The sequence below is a fragment of the Scophthalmus maximus genome, chromosome 4 (genome assembly GCF_022379125.1).
Source record: "Scophthalmus maximus strain ysfricsl-2021 chromosome 4, ASM2237912v1, whole genome shotgun sequence".
NCBI lineage: Eukaryota > Metazoa > Chordata > Actinopteri > Pleuronectiformes > Scophthalmidae > Scophthalmus > Scophthalmus maximus.
Genome location: NC_061518.1, coordinates 22,897,239 through 22,916,393, shown reverse-complemented (window position 1 = coordinate 22,916,393; position 19,155 = coordinate 22,897,239). Strand labels below are relative to the sequence as shown.

General features: G+C 44.1%; 1 protein-coding gene across 2 annotated transcripts in view; it reads left to right on the top strand.

Annotated features, from left to right (window-relative positions):
* Nucleotides 1-585: 585 nt before the first annotated feature.
* The window catches only part of LOC118302198 (myocyte-specific enhancer factor 2A-like), a 40,986-nt gene continuing 22,416 nt past the window's right edge, over nt 586-19,155 (top strand). For both annotated transcript variants that reach the window (XM_035628167.2, XM_035628166.2), the window contains exons 1-2: nt 586-729; nt 18,626-18,817. In XM_035628167.2, the coding sequence (XP_035484060.2) occupies nt 18,764-18,817 (54 nt within the window). In that variant the 5' untranslated portion in view covers nt 586-729; nt 18,626-18,763. The remainder of the gene's footprint in view (nt 730-18,625; nt 18,818-19,155) is intronic.

The window sequence follows — 19,155 nt, the reverse complement described above, 5'->3', positions numbered from 1 at the left end:
ACACAAACTTATTGCACCATCACACACATTGACAAAACCTATCACCTATGGTAGCTGATTGTACTACTGCACTATTTCCACAGTAATATTTCATGTAAATTCTTTAAATGAATTATCCTTATTCTCTATACTTTACACTTATTTGTGTAGATATTGCATATATTTTTTAAAGTGTGCTGTGTGAAACGTGCTGCTGTTACACCGGAATTTCCCAGCTTGGGATAAATAAAGTAACTATCTATCTATCTTGCCTCGTACATTAACCTTAGATATCACCAAATGCTTAAACCCAAACCCAGCCTTTAAGTCTAACATTAGACTTTGAGTGCTTTGACTTCCTAGAGTTCCTAGAAAAGTGCTCTAGAAATCTTAGGTATTATTATTATTATTATTATCATTATTAATAATAATAATAAACCTGAAGCCAAGTCTTCACCCTCAATGTGCACACACAGACACACACACACACACACACACACACACACACACACACACACACACACACAGTCTCTCTCTCTCTCTCTCTCTATCTCTCTCCCCCCCCCCCCCCCCGGTGGGAGGAGCTTAGCCTCTGCTGCTCTGAGTTTGTCAGTTTCCCAAACACAGCGGACGAGCGTTGTGTGTCTAACGGAGACACTTTGATTCACAGAAGAAAAAGAATATATATATATAAACACACACATATATATATATATCCGTATTTTTCAGAAGCAGGCGGAGGGCAGAGTGGTAAGTGGAGCAGGCTGGTGTGTGTGTGTGTTTGTTGCTGTGAGGAAGTGTGTTTTGCTTGTGGAGTGTGTGTGTGTGTGTGTGTGTGTGTGTGTGTGTGTGTGTGTCCTCTGCTCTGACAGACAGACACACACACACACACAGACACTCCGCCTGAACGATGCGCTGCTGGTGTTGACAAATCAACTGTTGCTCGCCCCGTTATGTTTCCTCAGGGGGAGGAGAAGAGATGACAGCTGTGTGTGTGTGTGTGTGTGTGTGTGTGTGTCTGTCTGTCTGTCTGTCTGTCTGTGTGTGTGTGTGTGTGTGTCTGCGTGTGTCTTTGTGTGTGTGTGTGTGTGTGTGTCTTTGTGTCTGTGTGTGTCTTTGTGTGTGTGTGTCTGTGTGTGTGTGTGTCTTTGTGTGTGTGTGTGTGTGTCTGTGTGTGTGTGTGTGTGTGTGTGTCTTTGTGTGTGTGTGTGTGTGTCTGTGTGTCTGTGTGTCTGTGTGTGTGTGTGCGTGTGTGTCTGTGTGTCTGTGTCTGTGTGTCTGTGTGTGTCTGTGTGTGTGTGTCTGTGTGTGTGTGTGTGTGTCTGTGTGTGTCTGTGTGTGTGTGTCAGTGTGTGTCTGTGTGTGTGTGTCTGTGTGTGTGTGTGTGTGTGTGTGCGTGTGTGGACATGCAGCCTAACCATGGTGATTTCTGTTTGTTGTGATTTTGTGGCGAGGTGCAGAGTGTGATCACAGTACGGGGTGTACACTGTACATGGACAGCTTTATAAAACTTTCAGTAAATCCCTCTCTCTGTATATATATATACAGTATATGTATACAAACTGTACTTGTCCTGCTCTACCCCATGCCTCTGTGGATATGGATATGGATACTGTGGCCATTTAACAACACATTGTACATGTGGGGTTGCTGTCCATGTCCACTACAGTTCAGCGGCCCCGTCCCACTGGGAGCCCCTGCAGCACTGCTGCACTACTTTTTACACCGACTCCACAGGAATGCGTGAAGATAACAGTATTCGTGAAAAGTATGGCTGCTGGACCTCAGACAACCAGAACACACAGAGTAGTGCTGCAGGCATGTGAATTCAAAAGGTTTCGCTCCGGCATGGATCTCAGAGACGGTGACCAGTGTCCTGCAGATGACAGGGCTGGTTGAAGCGTAATGAAAAGGGGAAATTCATTCTGAAGCCATAAATTACAACACTATCAAACCGTATTCTCTGTATCAGTGTCATTACGCACAGAATGTAATGTAAAAAGCTGAGAGACGGACACAAGGCGAAGACAAAGCGTCAGGCGGAGCCGGGGACCGAATTCTCAGAGCAATATTTTCAGCAGGACAAGGAGAGTCTCAACGGGACATGTTGGTCATCTGTCAGTATATTCAAAACCAAAACGCCACGCGTGACACTGTCGAACAAGTGCTTTGGAAATTCAAGGCCACTGCTAAATTCTGTTTCATAATTTTGTCATGTGTTTCATTTGAGATGTGGCTGTAGCTTTGTTCTGAACATATATATGATAATGAAAAATTGCATCAGCCCATAGTTGTGTTTTTTTAACATGACCACATAACAGACTCGGTATGGATGTTTTAGATTAGTTTAGAGAATTACGATCAAGATACATACGGAGAGGGATAATTTGAAAAAATAAACCTCTGTCTGTCTCTCTCTCTATGTATGTATGTGGGTATATATATATATATATATATATATATATATATATATATATATATATGATGGGTCGGTGAGCAGAGGTTCTAATACACATTGTGCATCAGCTCAAGACAAGTATAGTTTTTCGTATTTCTCAATGTTGTCGTCCGGCATAACTCAACAAATGCGTGGAATTGCTGGGCTCCCGCCGGGGGTCTTCCTCTGTCAGAGAGCTGTATTCGAAGGCGACGCGAAGATTGCCCTGATTCAACCTGGCAGGGTCTGGGCGGTTCTCAAAAAAAAAAGGCCACGTTTTGGGAGGAATTGTTTCATTTATTCATTATTGTTTGGACATAAGCTTAAAAAGATTCTGCATTATTTTCACGAGATGTCGGAAGAGTCAATGTTGAAAGATGGCGTCACGCTTAAAAAGATACGTTTGGAGGTTGTTTGCCGTTGTGTAACGGGTCTGTCATAAGTTTTAAATGAGGCCCTTCAGATCATTATGGGGGATATCACTGATACAGGGTTGATGTTTTTTTGAATAGTCACTCTGTTCCTGCGGTGCCTGCAGGGACAACCACACACACACACACTTCTTTTTATCACTGAACTAAGACGACAAAACCTACTGTCTTGCATGATTTTATTGATATTATGGTCTTGTTGTCAGTCAGAGACCGACATTTTCTTGGTGTGTTCGGCAGGTGAAACGAAAAAGGGGGTCGGGCGACTGGACGGAGCACGTCCTGCTCTGTGGTTCATGCATCGCCGACGCGCCGCGGCATTGTCCCTGCTCCTTCCCGTTTCCATATTTCATTAGCCTGGCTCGCAGCGCGCGGCGTCACCTTCGATTATCCTCCCCGTCAGAGGAGCGACGGTGCCTGTCTGCTGGCTTTAGTGATTATAGGCTTCAGGGGACAGGTAATCGGGTCACGGTTACACCGTCGCCCTGTCAGCCTGCTGAGACCACAGGGAGCGCGCGGGATAAAAGACTCTCCCAATGTCCAGTCCCTTGTTTCTGACCATACCTCCGTATCCAGATATCGCCGAACGCGACGTGCGACACATTGCGGGACAATGTAACGTGATGGCATTTCTCTGTCCTTTTTGTGTTCCGGTCGCTTGCCATGTAAATGGCAGAAAGGGTCATGTTTGTCCGTAAGAAACCGACAACATAGCGACGGCTGGCACACCATGCTGTTTCCATATACATTTATGGAACTGTCGAAAGGATTTTCGAGCAGTTCCTTCGCTTAATGGTCAACGTTATTTTTCATGTCAGGCCGTGTTGATGAGTTCATTCAATTTGCTCTGATTTATCAACAGAGGATCATATGGCTGCTACGAAGCGATCATCCCGCAAACAGTGATCTCCCGACTCTTCTGTTTGAGCATTTTACTGTCTTCCAGCTCATTGTTTTGGTTTTTGGTCTGAGCGCAACTTGACTGATTCGGTTCAAATCTTGCTGCTGTGATCACCTTCGACCTCGGACGGCGTTGGCGACTCCTCTGCAACAAAGCTCTATAAGACCCTGTGTACACGGCCTGCCGCCAGCAAATGGCAGACGGACAAATTTATCCGCCAGCGTATAGCGGCAGAATTTTGCATTTTGGTCGAGACCTAAAACAGACGCAAAAGTATATTATAATGCTGCTCAATGTGTAAATGGGCAACTGTCTGCTATCGTGTTAGTCACATCCACTTGAAAGATGGTAACATCTTTGTGTTTACAGCTTGTTTCTGCCGCCCTCAAATAACCAGCATTTTTAATAACGTTGCAGGAGGACTGGCTTCATAAAATATTTAAGCCAAAGTCATAAATGACTCGTTTTTATGCCTTTTATGCCTCGTGCAACTCGTTTCGGGGGTCCTGCCTTGTGGTGCAGGTTCAGCAAATTACCTGGATAACTTCATTGTCATTCAAGAGTGAAGAGTGTGAAAATGCAACACACTTGAAATCCGGTCACACGTACTTCATCCAATTTGTCGGAGGTACCGTGAAGTCTCTGAGGTGCATCACACACCGTATGCTATTGCTAGAATGTGTTTCACTTTGAACAGTTCATTGCGCAATCTTGTCGTGTAGTGTGTACATGCACATAGTGTTCTGATTACTGTAAATCTGATTAAGATGTATGCTTCTCGTGTTTACATGCAATGGAGCAGAAATTCCCTTTATTGGTAGGTCAGCCTTTTCAGAGACACGAAAAGACCCAACCCATCTTTCATCCATGCAGGGAAAATGCACGGTCCTGCTTATAAAAAAAACAAAACTTTAGCAAGATATTGAGCATATGCATAAGGTAGTAGAACATATTTCATACAAGTATTTATAGACAGTTCACTCCATCGGCCAAAAGGAAACAGGACACTTTTCCAAGAACTGGTTACCATGCTGTGCAATTGTTGGCTGGACGTCTGATATTGTTGCATGAGAATTCAGAACTACACTTTGCCCTAATGTAATCTAGCTGGAAACATTCCTGGGATCCTTTCCCATATAATCAAATCCACTTGGTCGTCTAGCTGGGGAAAAAATATGGTCACATGAGTATTTGTTTGATGGATAGCATTTGTTTCTGAATGCTGGTGAGCGGGTCAGTTGTTGTCAAGTTTGCATCGGGGTTAATGGTTAATGTCAGAGCCGTCAGTCAATGTCACGTCATTTGGTAGGCTGGCGGAGGTTTCAGCTTTGTTTGTGCCATGAGTAGAAGGATCCATGAACTGAGCCCTGGAGCTAGACAACATCACAACCATGATGCTGAAGGAGAGCTCCTCACTGGTGATGTTACATCGCGTGGCGAAGGATTGCAAGGTGTATTTTGTGACCTCACGTGAGGGCATGAGTCTATCACAAAGGGCCATTCAGCTGAATGTGAAGCTGCAGGGGTTTTTTTTGTAATGAAGCCGTGCCACTTTGCCTTGTGAATGAATTTGATATATTCACTTTTTCTACCACGAAAGGCTGAGAACCTCTGTCCCTTTTGTTGATCGCTGTAAAGGCAATTGGAACACGTTACATACATGCCAGTGACCAAAGCTGCACATTAAAGTGTTTTTTTTCTTTCTGAATATGCAACTTTTTTAAAAAAAGTGGTAGGAAATCAATCACCTCCAGTGTAATGGCTCTCATCATAAACACAAGACACACCCTCACAATAGATGCTTTAAAATGAAAGTTTAGACCAGAATTTATTCTAAGAAGAAAAATACTTTGAAATAGAACATTGCATAATACTTTCATAAATGCCCTAAAACGTGCTTTTTAAAAGTTGCCCGCTATCCATTGTAGTGCATTTTCAAGAAGCTCCAATCAGCTGTTGTGTTGATGCTCACCTTCACTTTCAGGTGTTTTTTTTTTAAACTCACATGGAAGGAAAACCATACCCCTGGGTGTTTGCCGCAGCACTGCATCATATCAGTCACTTGAAAGCGTGTGTAGTGGTTTAAAACAGAAATTTGGCAAATGTCATCTTTTGCTTTTGTGGCAGTTTTAAATTGACACGTCTTGAGGAAATCGAACCTGCAACCCCATACCCCATTTTTTCTTTCTAGTCAATTGCATGGCCTGCTCTGGCGGGCCCGAGCCGATGCAGGCTGCCTCTGTGCGGACTAATGGATTTTCTTATCCACTTTCATTAGCTGTGGCGATTGGCGGGCTAAACCAATCACACGCTGTGTGTCGCACAGAGCACCGAGGAACGAGAGGTCCATCTGACTCTTCCTGCTGTGTGAGCTCGCTGTGCGCTTGTTACCAGTCCGTGCTGATGCCCGCATCCACACTGATGTGATTATGGAGCAGCACAAGCTCATTTTGGTTCTGCCCGCCGCACGTGAATCCTCAGGTCAAAGTTTGTATGACACGTGTGGTGTATACCTTTTCCATCTCATTACATAAAAAACAAACTTCTGTTTCAGGGAAATTATGATATTTCCCACTGATGCTTTCATCACATCCGGCAATATTGCTTCATTTGTTGCCGACGGTCTTCACACAAACAGTTATGTGCATACGCGTGTCTATTGTGTAATGACTCGTGTGGTGAGAAGAGCAGTCAGTTCTCAATGTGAGAAGTGCTCCGAAAAGGGGATTACTGCGCCCAATTTATCTTCAAAATAAAAGACATTCCTTTCCCGACAGGAGCAGAAAACGTTATGACTTTTTTTTGCCCTTTCTGAATCTGAGAACACTGAAAGGAATTGCTGTCTGTAATATTGTCTTATCTGGATCTATCAGAGGACAAATCAATTCCAAGTGTCTCTATATAAAACCATTGAACACATTTCTTGTAACTGCTGCTGCAGAATTTAGAAGTTGTAGTTTGTCATCCAACACCAAAACAGTTATGGTGATTAACATTAATTTTCACCTAAACTTGGGTCTTTGACTATGACTATTAATTAATTTGGGCTTCAGTGTTATGAGGCATGATGTCCTTTAATTCTTTTACACAGGGCCCAGATTCCATTGGTGAAATTCTTCAGAGAATATTCACTACAATGTCCTGAGCTCCGTAATTCAACTCTGGTTTTCCTGATTAAAAAATGACTTCCAGACGGTGGTGAAGGCTCTGGTGCAAAAGAATGTGTTTTGTGTTATACCTACTGTATATGGACGTATGTTTGAAAATCATGTCAATTGAATTGAGCAATACCTCTCTTCTCCTCTCGCTGTGGTTCCTGACAGAGCTCCTAATCATTTGGACTTGAGAACTCTTCCTGCAGGGTCGCCCCAGTACACCAGGCCTGAGCTGCTCCTTCCAAAACCAGCCAAACCTCTGGCTGCCTGCCGTCTGACCGCCGGGCCACACGCCCGCACGTTCGATGCTCAATGTGCCGCGGAGGAGCTCAGGAATTACAGTCAATAAATACAGAAATCAAATGAAACAATTTCCAAATATTAGCCCTGCAATCTGCTTCCCTGCAGTCATATAAAACCGCCTTTGTTGCTCCCAGTAAATAGGTTTCCCCTCGGCGCTGCCAAGTCAAACGGCAATGTTGGGTCAACGGCAGCGTGGCTTGGCTTAATTAAACTCAGTGTTGATTTGCAGAGACAGAGTCCAGACCGGAGAGCGGCTTGGGTCTGCTCAGAGTCCTGACACGGGTCTTAATGGTGCCAACACTTCATTAATGCCGACCGTTCGTGGAGACGCTCTCACGCCACGCTCAGCTGAGGAGAACCTGTTGTACCGGCAACTTGTACCATATACTCCAATGAGGCACGTTTAGCTTACAGGCTGACTGACTGACTATGGGCCAATAAAATGAGAAGGTATTATTAAAATGGATGTCTCCTTGTTGACCACCAGCTTTCCTCGAGTACAACAGCTAATAGGCAGTCAGGATCATGTTTGCTTTGAAGTATCTATAGTATCTACTGCTGTCTGTAGTCTTTTCCTTAATGAAGAAACATTTCTCGAGATATGTGCATGACCTGCTTGCCGCTGCTGTCGCCCTGGCTGTTCAGGCTGAAGTGAAGTTTCCAGCAGATGCAGCCGGTGTGATCTCACAGGTCTATCAGCAAATCTACACCCTAATCCCAGGTGGCTCGGAAAACTGTTCGGTTTGCTGCATTTGCAAGCCCCTTGAAATACCATTTACATTTAATGAGAGTTAGATCCCCTGCTGATCATGTTGTTTGTGTCGCATGTGTCTTTCGAACTGATCCTTGAAGCGATACTTAAACACCGAACAGCTGTCGTTTTCTTCGTTCCAAAGAACAGAAGCTGTGGTGAAAGAAAACACATCCATAGAAAGCACCCTACTGTCATATGTATATGTATATTCTGAGCACTCATTTCTGGCTGAATGCCCAGCTTTCATTTCAGTCCTCATGCCTCACCTAACAGGAGTGGGCATCGGTTTGTGTATCCGAAACACCCGCTCTTCTGTTGAATAGGGTTAAATGGCTGTCTTGCGGGTTCGAGGACTACTTACTCAACAACTGAACTTCAGGCTTTGCCATAAACTGTTTCAACCATTTCAAACACAGGAAAAAGCTTTGGATTTGGGATTTGTGAATTTCCCCCACAATGAGCTTTAGGAGCACACAGGTCCTCCTGTCTGAAGTGCCACTCACAAGGAGCAATCTTCGTCACTCGCGCATACCCCACTGATGTGAGATCGATGCCGGATGAATGCATGTGGAGGGGTCTGTGTTATGGCTCCAGCTGAACTCTACTTGTCCTGTACATACACTGTTTACCCAGTAATCTCAAAGAGAGAGATGGCAGTGTTGGAAAATGTGCGTATGTGTGTGTAAGGGGGAGTTCGGGGTGGGGGTGTGTGGGGCTGGGAGATTGCCTGGAGGACCCTCAGGGTAGAGGTTTCAGATCTACTTACCATCGCTTCACAACATTAAAAGGAGGATATCACTTTGCTGAAAGCACAGAATATCAATGAGCTCAGGAACAAACAAAAATGTTAAAGAATTCATTATAATATCATTTAGTGGATCAAAAGATTGGGCTGAGGCTAGATCTAGTTATCAGTGGAGTAGCGTGGCTCTGCAAACTCATCTGCTTTGAGCACAGAGCAGGAGTGTGGAAGAGATTGGTTGTACTTTATGATTCTGTAGATATCACACTACTGTCCTCAGCGCCACCTCACCTCAGTCTGCAGGTGTTATTGACACAGGGCACTTATTTTTTAGAGAGGAGTGTTCCTCGATTGTGGTCAAGCAGACTCCATTAGAGCGGAGGTTCTCCCAGTCACAGAGATATTTCCCTCTTGAGTTGGTAGAGAAAAGGTTTGAAAAGTCGTCACTTGGACAGTATTCATGCGAAGGCGAGAGGGTGCACGTGATCATGGTGAAAAAATGTGCAGTATGTTGAAACAATAAACAATCCGGAGTGCTTCAACGCGAGAAAAATACAGTTGCAAAGAGGGGAGGGGTTAGTGTTGTGTTTTTTTTTTGTCATTTGAGGGCAGCGGATGAGGGCCTGGAGACAGGAAGGCAGCTGACAGGTCGCCTACATATAGAGACAAACAAATATTCATGCTCCCATTCTGACAGACGATTTAGAGTGCATTTCTTTGGATAATGGGAGGAAGCGGGACCTGTAGAAAGCTCCGAAGGCTGTGGCCAAACTGGGGTTTGAAGCCATGGCAGATACTCTCACTTAATACTCTCACTTCTTCCCTCCTGTGGCTTTTTGAAGCCAGCCAGGGGTCAAGAAACAGAGCTACTTTGAATTCAAAACATTTTGTCGGTGCAAAACGAGGTGTATCCAGCCATCCATATTCTTTCGCTTATCCAAGATCGGGTCGCGGAGGCAGCCGGCTAAGCAGGGTGTTCCAGACATCAACACTTTGCAGCTCCCAGGATATGCTATCCCTCCAGTGACTTCTGGGTCTACCCTTAGATCTTCTCCCAGTTGGGTGTGCCTGGTACACCTATCCAAAGCAAGGCACCCAGGAGGCATCCGAACCACCTCAACTGACGCCCTTTTGACGCAAAGGGGCAGCAGCTCTACTTCGAGCCCCCTTCCGGATGTCCGAACTCCTCACCCTATCTCTAAGGCTGAGCCCAGCCACCCCCAGAGAATGCTCATTTCGGCAGCTTGTATTTGCGATCTTATTCATTCGTTCACTACCCAGAGCTCATGACCAAAGGTGGGGGTCAGAATGTAGATTTATCAGAAAATCTAAAGCTTTGCCGTACAGCTCAGCCCCCTCTTCATCACAAGGATCCGGGTACAACTTCTTAATGTTACTTCAGGTGTTGATCGACACCTCGTCCCCTGAGTCCTGTACTTTCTGGTGGGAACAAAATCAGGCCGCCTAAATCAATGGTCGCGTGAGCACTCTCAATTCAGTCTCTTGTACTTTTCACCATGTTCGTGGACGACTGCAGAAACCAGGACCCAGACATTAGTTACATCACACACTTACACAACACTTCCATCGTGGATGGCAAAGACTCTGGGGAATGGCTTCAGTGCTTTTAAAACCAAGGGGATGAGTGTTGATTTCTGCCAGAACAAACCCACTCCTCCTGAAGTGGAAATCAATTGTCATGAAATTGCAAGGGTGAAGAAATATAGGTACCGTGGCCCCACTGTTGACCAAACTCTCCTTTAAAAACAGCAAGAGTGTGGCCATCTGTGGAAAATGTCAACGGTGACTATAGTTCCTAAAATAACTTTCACTTCAAGCTGTTCCTTTTCAAAAGATTGTCAGCATCAGAAGCAAAATCATCGGACTGGACCAGGAACAGCTAAACAACATTAACAGGAAACACAACATGGACAAATGCGAGTGGGAGAATATCTTGCCCCTTACAAGCTGTAGAAGTGCTCCAACTGTGAGTCACACAACATTGTCTAAGGAAAAAATGAATTGGACTTTTTACATATAAACAAGAGTTCTGGTCAGAGATTTGGGAGCAGTTGGAATTTTCTTTTTTTTTTATTTCGTTGGACCCAAAGAGCTTCGGCCTCATGCCGCCTGATTACAGTTTGGAGACGAGACATGTAACTGAGACATTGTCACCTCACCACAGTCCACGACCACAGTTACTCAGCGTATCTGCTAGAACTCAGGAGGAAAACGTCACAAAAGTATTGTGCCAGCCTTGAAAGTTGAAGACAAGTTATTGTCTTTTTTCTTTATGAGCGTGGAAGGGAAAGCATATTTTACAGTGCAGCTTGTGTTTCAATCTGTGTCGCAGGCATGACATCAGTGTCTCTGTGTTGAGACAGGAAAATCTTATCCCACTGTCATAAAAGCAACACAATAATGAAATGACATCACAGCGGGCCAGTAATTAAATGAACAGACCGCTGTCTTGGAGTTTTTATTAGGCTGGCAGATTGTGAGTAACGTTGCGGCATGCAGGAGAGTAGGGTGTTGGTGAGTGCAGTGCTGGAGCTACAAGCTTGTTGAGTGTGAAATTCACAAAGTTCAAATCATGTTTTTATAAAGAACAGATTTCAAGTATTGCCTTGTTGTGCCGCACATAAATGTATAGACACACTGTCACACAGGATTTTTTTTAACCCTCATTTCCTTCAAATACTGACTAGTATTGAACATGGTAACACAAGGTCCTGGTTTGGGGTGGTATGGCAGATAACAGTTGAAGTCATCTAATCTGCCTGGCCTTCAGCCTGGCATTAAAGGGTGAGTTTCTGGTGGAGGGAGAGGACTTTAATTATTACATTTCAGGCAAGAACTCATTAGCTCGGTGACCTGCAAAGCAGCAGAGGCCAGTGCCGATACTCATGCTGCATGATACCAGAGGCTGGCCTGTCGGTCAGTGGGTGATGAATTAATCCCAGTCCGTGCTCCTGCTGGGCCTGGCAGCGGACAACAGCAGCGCTCGGTTGCATCGTCCCCGCATTGCTGTGAGCGACGCGTCCCTGTCTCAGTAACCCACAGAACAGCGGGAAACCAGGAATATTGCGAGACTGAACTGAAATGAGTCTCGGGTTTTTGTGTAGATCTACAAGGGAGACTCGTTGGCGGCTGCTGCTGCGGGTTGCCATGTGCGTATCAACCCCTGCTCATTCAAAGATTGCGCATTGTGCCAGCGCATCATTAGCATAGGAAAATGCTAATTTCCTTGCTCTTGCTTTCAAGTTGCTGCAACTCCATTATATTTTTCCATAAATTGTCATTCGCTTTCCTTACATCAAAGAAAACTCATTTTCCCAACTTGGCATGTGGGGAGGGTCCTACTGTAAACAGGGAAGTGTTAAACACTTGAGCCGGTAAACAAGTCTGAGCTCACTCCATCTCCCTCGGGGAGCAGGTCCACCACATATCCTGCCTGTTTACTATGAATAAGTTCCCCCAAGAACTTTAATCCAAACTCAATTCACGAGAACTTCAAAGAATGGCCAGGCTTGCCGGGGGAAGGGGGGGGAGAGAATCTTCTATCAGTCTGCCTCGTTATGCCTTGAGCCAACTCTCCCTGCTGATGGCCACAATGCAAATAAGCTGCCAGAGGAAGAGGGATGAGATTTAGCCAAACGGGAAGTAGAGGAGAGCAAGGAGATGAGCAAAGCTGCTGGGAAGGTGAAGATACGTACACAGAACATAATCTGTGTCATCAGTCCTTAACACTTTTGCAAACTGCGATGAGGGAGAAACACTTTAATCATCCCACAAATGACCACGAATCTCGCCATGGCTGTTTCCACGCAGATAACCGGGATCAGCTCGGTGATCTACCGAACCAAAAGGATGTTCACTCTTGCACATATTGGACACAGTGGTTCCTTTATTCCCCATGCAGCAGAAGATTGGGGTGTTATCTAGTGGTGCATGCTGGGTACCCCTCAGCTTGAAGCCTCATTGATTCACTGTTGGAGTGACTGGAGCAGGGGTCGCGGTGGGGTCAGCACAATTAGAGACCAACCCATGGTCTTTAATGAGGAGGGGGGATGAAAGGGTTGCCAATTACTCTGAGCTGTTGTGCACTAAAAACAACCCGGTGCTGTTGAGACCCAGCATGATTAACCTTCACCAACTCTAATTTATGTTTATTCTTTTATATGAGGAAATGTTAAAAGGGAGGTTGTTAATTAGTGCTCACAATGTTAAAACTGTTATCAGGACTGCTACTCTCACGGCCTTTGTTAACATGTTCACCGGGGTTTCATTGGGGTCATCGGACCAGCGTTAGGGAGTCACTGCCATGTTCTCGTGCAGGCTGGATGACATGCAGGGAAGAGTTTACAAACCAGAGCAAACCATTATCTGCAGATAATGCGCAATGATTGTTTGCAAGGTCTAAGGTACAGCTAACAATTAGGTAAGGTTGAAAAAACTAGTTGAAAAGCTAATTAGGTTGAAAGTCTACAGGAATCTTCCATCGCAGTGTCTTTATTGCTATAAATAAAACTTCACTAATGAAGTTACACCAGCATTTTCCCCCGTGTCTCATAAATGCTCAAAGCTTTGGAGATTAAGAGAAACTGCTGCGGAGTTGCTAAAGTTCTTGGATTATCGCTGTCGTCTTTGTTCCCTGGTGGTTGGTTGAGTTTAAAGGAATAGTTCGACATTTTGGGAAAAACTGCTTATTCACTTCTTTTCAAATTAAGTGAAAAGCTTAATTTGGAGCAATAGGCTGGTTAGCTTAGCTTAGCATAGAAACTTGAAGAAGTTGGGAAAAGGCATACCTTGCTCTGTTCAAAGGTAACAGCCCACAAGACGGGTTTGAATCAAATTGAAGCCTTGCTTGTTGATTAGGAATAGAAAAATAAGTGAATCCTACTTTTGCAGTCTGTTTAAATTAGTTTGGATACAGTAAGTGTGTTTGTGTGTGTGTGTCAACTCATGCTCCCTCTTTGACTGCCAGTGGACAGGCCAAGTAACAGGATGTACGACAGTTGACCGAGCTCGTAGGCAGTGGAGGAGTTTCATGTCATGTTTCACCACTGTCCTAATCAAATATTCCTTTCTTATTTTGTAAGAGCCAGCAGAGATTCTGAAACGTACATCGGTCGCTATCTGCGAAAGTGAATGTTCGCGAACGATGTGGCGGATGTGGTCAGTTCTCTGAGGCGGGGACAGGTGGCTTAACTTTCAGCTATTCATAGATGGGTGAGCATCGTGCAGGTCATCAGCAACACCCTGTTCTCATTCAAACTCCCACTTTCTGCTTTTCACACTGTCTGAACTGCCCAGTACAGTCATAGGTCATGATACTCTGTTACCGCAGAGCAGTATTTAGTCAGGTGCCTTACTCAAATGACCATCAGGGAGGGTAAGTGCTCATGCTATTGTAGTGACCAAACAAAACTTAACATATTGTTATATATAAAGTTTAAAAGGACAATTTGTGGTGGTCCATTTATTTGCAACGTCCCAGACACTGCTCATTGCATGGCAGCATCACGGTGACGACAAGTATGATTTTGTTACTTCTGGACAAAAAGCCAGACTGGACGTTCCCCCTGTTTCCAGGCTTTGTGTTAAGCTCAAGCTTAATTTCTAACTACAAGAGTAAATATAGGTATCAATCTTACCTCGGCATAAAAGAGAAAGAAGTGTATTTCCTATAATATATATTCATACCTTATTTCAATGTGCACAAATGCCTAGTGCACATCACTTTGTGCATCTTAATGTGGCAGTAAAATATATGCACATTTAACGACGCTTCTCCATATTAGCAATCAGAAATATTCTTTACAGCAGACCTAGCAAAAACATACTTATTTTCCCCTCATCATTCAGTCATGTATCATGTAGCATTCAGAACACCTTTCGTGTAGAAAAATGCTAGATGGAGACCCTTGGGCTCCATTCAGAAAAACAACAATACGTGACATTGTGCGATTGTATAAGGAGTAACACATATACAATCCTGTCCTGTGCAATCCAACCTTGGAAAAACTGTGTTCATACCCCCACAAAGAACGGTCACGCTTCCAATGATCCGCCGGAATTGGATTTCATGGGTGAGATAAAGAGGAGTGCGTTTGGCTGTGAGGTTCGCTCCAGGAGCTTAGCACTTCTTGTTAAGGATACATCCAGAGGCAGGGACATTAAAGAGAGGCGTTGAGAAGGTCAGCGCAAGCAGAACTCCGTCGATCTATTTCATTGACGTTTGATATTTTTTCTAGCCCTTTGAAAATAATGAAATGGCTACAGCAATTAGGTTTAAAAATGCCAAATATTCAGAGCAACAGTTTATTATTAAATGTGTACTCTTAAGACACTGAAGGATTGCCAGAAATATTCAAAAATATAAAGAGAAACCAACAGGATTGAATATAATTTAGTTAGCTTGAATTGGCATTTAATGTTTTTATCCGGTGCTACTTATCGTATTTGATTAGGTGTGACTTTTCCGTTTGGGTGTAATGAAAACATAATAAATGGCTGAACCTCGCAGATGTCTGTGCGAGCGCTGGTGGCTGCAGCCCGTTGGCTCATCCCTCTGTGCTGTATTGATTTTCACGCCAGCCGGATAGAGTTTCTGCCAAAGTAACATATTACACCTCCACCGATCACGACAACTTGTCTGGGAAGCGCATGCACAGGAGATGCAGAGCAGGCACCAGTGTTACTGTGCGCACTCTGCAGTCTGAGACACATTCGAGACACACATTTTGTATTATATTTTCATTGTATGTATTCTCTTTTTACGCTTCCATCTCTCACTGGCATCAATTTAATAATGCAGACACAGGAGATAATTAGCGACTTTTAAGTGAAGCAATCAACTGCTAAGGCACCTGTCTCCTCGAAATGATATAAATTATATTCATAACTTATGAACACAAAAGAAAACTTTGTACATTTTTGAGTTTAACTCATCGATCTGGTGCATTTGCCAGCAATTTAAGCGGCTCCATCTATGAAGAACTTTATGCTTTTGTTAACAATTGTGTGCTCAAGTAATTTAATCACAAACACATAGGTTGTATGGATATGAATTTTGTGGTCAAAGGAGTAAAAGAAGCAACTGGCAATGTGCCTGGGCATAGTCATTTTCAGATTCAACTTTGACGAGTAACGGGCAGCAGGAGCGACCTACAATTATCAGAATATAAAAGCATACCAACAACAGCAGTGAATCTAAGGCACTATTCAATAAATAAGTACAATACCTTCATTTAAAATGAAAAAGAAACAGGTTTAAAACCTGACTGTAACTCAAATCACCAGAGTTTGGCATTGTGTTCATTGCTTCCATACAAAGGCACGCTGACCTAAGTCTGGTTTTAACTTGCCATTTCACTGTAGGAATTTTAATTCATTGGAAGTGCGCCTCGGATTCTCCTTTGGTGTTTGAAACTATGAAATCCGAAGCAAAGATCACCTTCAGGACCCAACACACGTTTATAATCTAAGTCAAAACCATTTACCTTTCTCACAAATCTTTCCCACTGCTCCTCCCTTGGCAGGTCCTCAACACCCTGTCCTCTCCTGTTCCTCTCCTCCTCATGATGGATGCTAAAGCCTCAAAGTCCAAGGGGGTCATCGGGGTCTCGGTAGATGCGGGACAGGAAGGAGCCGGGGAGTGAAGTTGATGCGTCTGAGGGGTCTCAGTTGGGATTGGAACCTAAAGTTTAGTGCATCCTTGCAGCAATTATGTTTCCTTACAAAGTGTATTTAGAGAAACAATGAAGTACCACAGGGTTGGTGAGGAATGTGAATTTATTTCTAAACAGCAATTTGATTAAATTCAATTTGTAAAATTGGCTATTCAATTCAAGAGTAATCTTTGAGTTTAACATAATTTGATAATAGAAACAATTTTTTCATTTCGCTAATGACTGAATTAAAATTTTACGATGAATGTGAAACCACAAAAAGACAGCTAGACATCAGAGTTTTATTTCAAAATGTTTTAAATGAAGACACAGAAATAAATATATTCATATAGGAGTATTTCACTAAAATGACTTCATGAAAAAAAAAAACTCACGATGAAGACCTCGGCCTGTTGTCAAACTGAAAGTCTTAAGTTTTTCACAACCAAAGATTTTGTCTTCTCTTCTGAGTACAAAAACAATTTAGACTTATATTAAGAGTACGATAGTAGTAGCCATTCTATTTAATAGTGGCATTGGCGGCAGTAACAGTAGTAGTGGTAGTATCGGGGCCAGTTTCAACCTTTCAGTCACGACAGCCAAGAGAACAGTTTTATTATTGTGATTCAGAGTATTTAAAATTGATAATCCGCTGCATTTTGTCTTCTTCAGATCAATGCATTATTACTGGCACAATAACTTAATTATAACACCCTCACATATTACGGCAGTGCTCCAAAGGCGCCCCTGCTATTCCAGGGCTTTAGACCGCAGCGCTGAAGTTAGACTTTTTGCTTCTACGTGGCTTTAGCCGATTCAGACGCAGCGTTTATCAACCAACCAAACTCAAGAGAAACTCCTTTGTCTCCCTTCTTGTGGAAACGAAAAACTCAGAAGGGTGGTGGAAAGGTTTTGTTGTTCTCTTTTGCAAAATATTTATCTCGCCATCAAATCATCCAGATTGTTAACGGGTAAATCCTTGTGACCTTTAAATCCCATACATGCAAGGCGTCTTTGTCCGTCGGTGTGCACCCTGAACTGACTTGGCTGGGTCAGCTGGGATCGGGGCTGGTGGTGAACTGGATGGGCTGGGCAATAGCGTGCAGCCTCTTTGCAAAACCAATCACCATTACATACAACCTAGCCTTAAAACGTTGAAGGATGAAAAAGAAAAATATGAAATATGAGGTGTATTTTCAATGGGAAACAGAGAAACAATCACTCAAATGGCACAAGACCAGAGCGGGCTGAGGAAGTCCTCAGGAAATAGCAACGAGGCTTTAAATGCATTTCAAATCATCATGGGATTCTCTATTTAATTTAATTTATTCTTCATTTATCTGCTGTATGGGGCTTTAAGGTGAATTATATCTCCTACCAAATATATTGATATTAATATCGAAAATATTTGTCATACAAATCAGCAAATGTCAAGGGATACAATTCCACTGTCGCATGACAAATGCATTTGTCCCATCTCCCAACCCAGTGAGCTGGGTCTGCGCTGGGGGGCTTTTTGGTGGCTCGGCTCCGGGCTCCACATGCTGCAGTAATCCAGGGAGGGTTAGGATAAAGCCCGGCTTCACCCCGCTCTCTGCCTCCTCCCAGATCAGATGAGATTAGGAAAGAGCTAAGGAGCTCTGGGGGAAGGCAGGGGCTGAGAGACACTGAGGCTGAGGAGGGACACAGCAAGGCAGGTGGGCATCTCCTGCAAGAGGAGGAAGCAGGAGGGCGAGCACAGGCGAGGTCACTCGAGACGGCAGGAAGGGACGTGTCGGTGCACACGGGGGAGGACCGCTGTGGACGAGAGCCCGGAGCCAGCTAGACAAGGTGCGCAAGCGAAGGAGAAGCACGGGATTCATGGCAGAAATTTGGGATTTTGTTCCAACAAACACAGTTGGTATTGTGGGTGGAAATGTGGTGAGGGATCACGTCCTTGTTGCCGGTTGGTCAGTGTTTTTTTGCCCTCCAAGGTGACACTCTCTCCTGTCAGGTCAAGAAGCAGCAGCTCTTCCTATGGGACAGTGGAATTGGCAGTGGCAGTGCACTGCAGTGCACGGGAATTTGCAGTATCAAATTGAGGAGAAAAAAATGGCAAAATAATGAAGACTCACAACAGGCTTTTCAGGATTCATGCAAATCCTGGAAAGCATCTTCTGAAACTCATCGATTGTGACATTGCCCCTGCTGTGCGGTGCTCAATAACGCTGGGATTAGATTGACTCTGTCTCCGCTTTTGCTCTCTTTCAGCGAGCCATGCCAAGCTGTCACTGGACTAACAGAGCTGACAGTGGGACTCTATGTTGAGGATTGTCCGTTGAGCCCTTGAACTGACCGGAAGCCCACTGACATTCTCCTTTGGCTTTTACTGGAAGGCGTTTTTCGGCAATGGGGAGAAAGAAGATCCAGATCACCCGGATCGTCGATGAGAGAAACCGGCAGGTCAGTGACGGTGTCCTATTCTTATTCTGTCGTCTGAGTTCTTATGCACAAGAACCTCCATGAGCCACTGGACCATTTAACTTCCTTGTTCCTCATTCTGCTCTGTCAAACGTCTCCTCAGTGTACTGCATCACAACAATGCACTCGCACAAACACGTGCGGTGGTTTTCTGCCGTGGAAAACAACATCTGTGGAAAACACACTTCATTGGTCGTTATATTTGGTTTTCATGATATCTGATGTGTTGATGTGTGGCCCCTGAGTCCTGCTAAGAGCCCACTCTAAGATAAGGGGATTACGGCATTTACTCCAAAAAAAAAGACGTAATTTACCACATT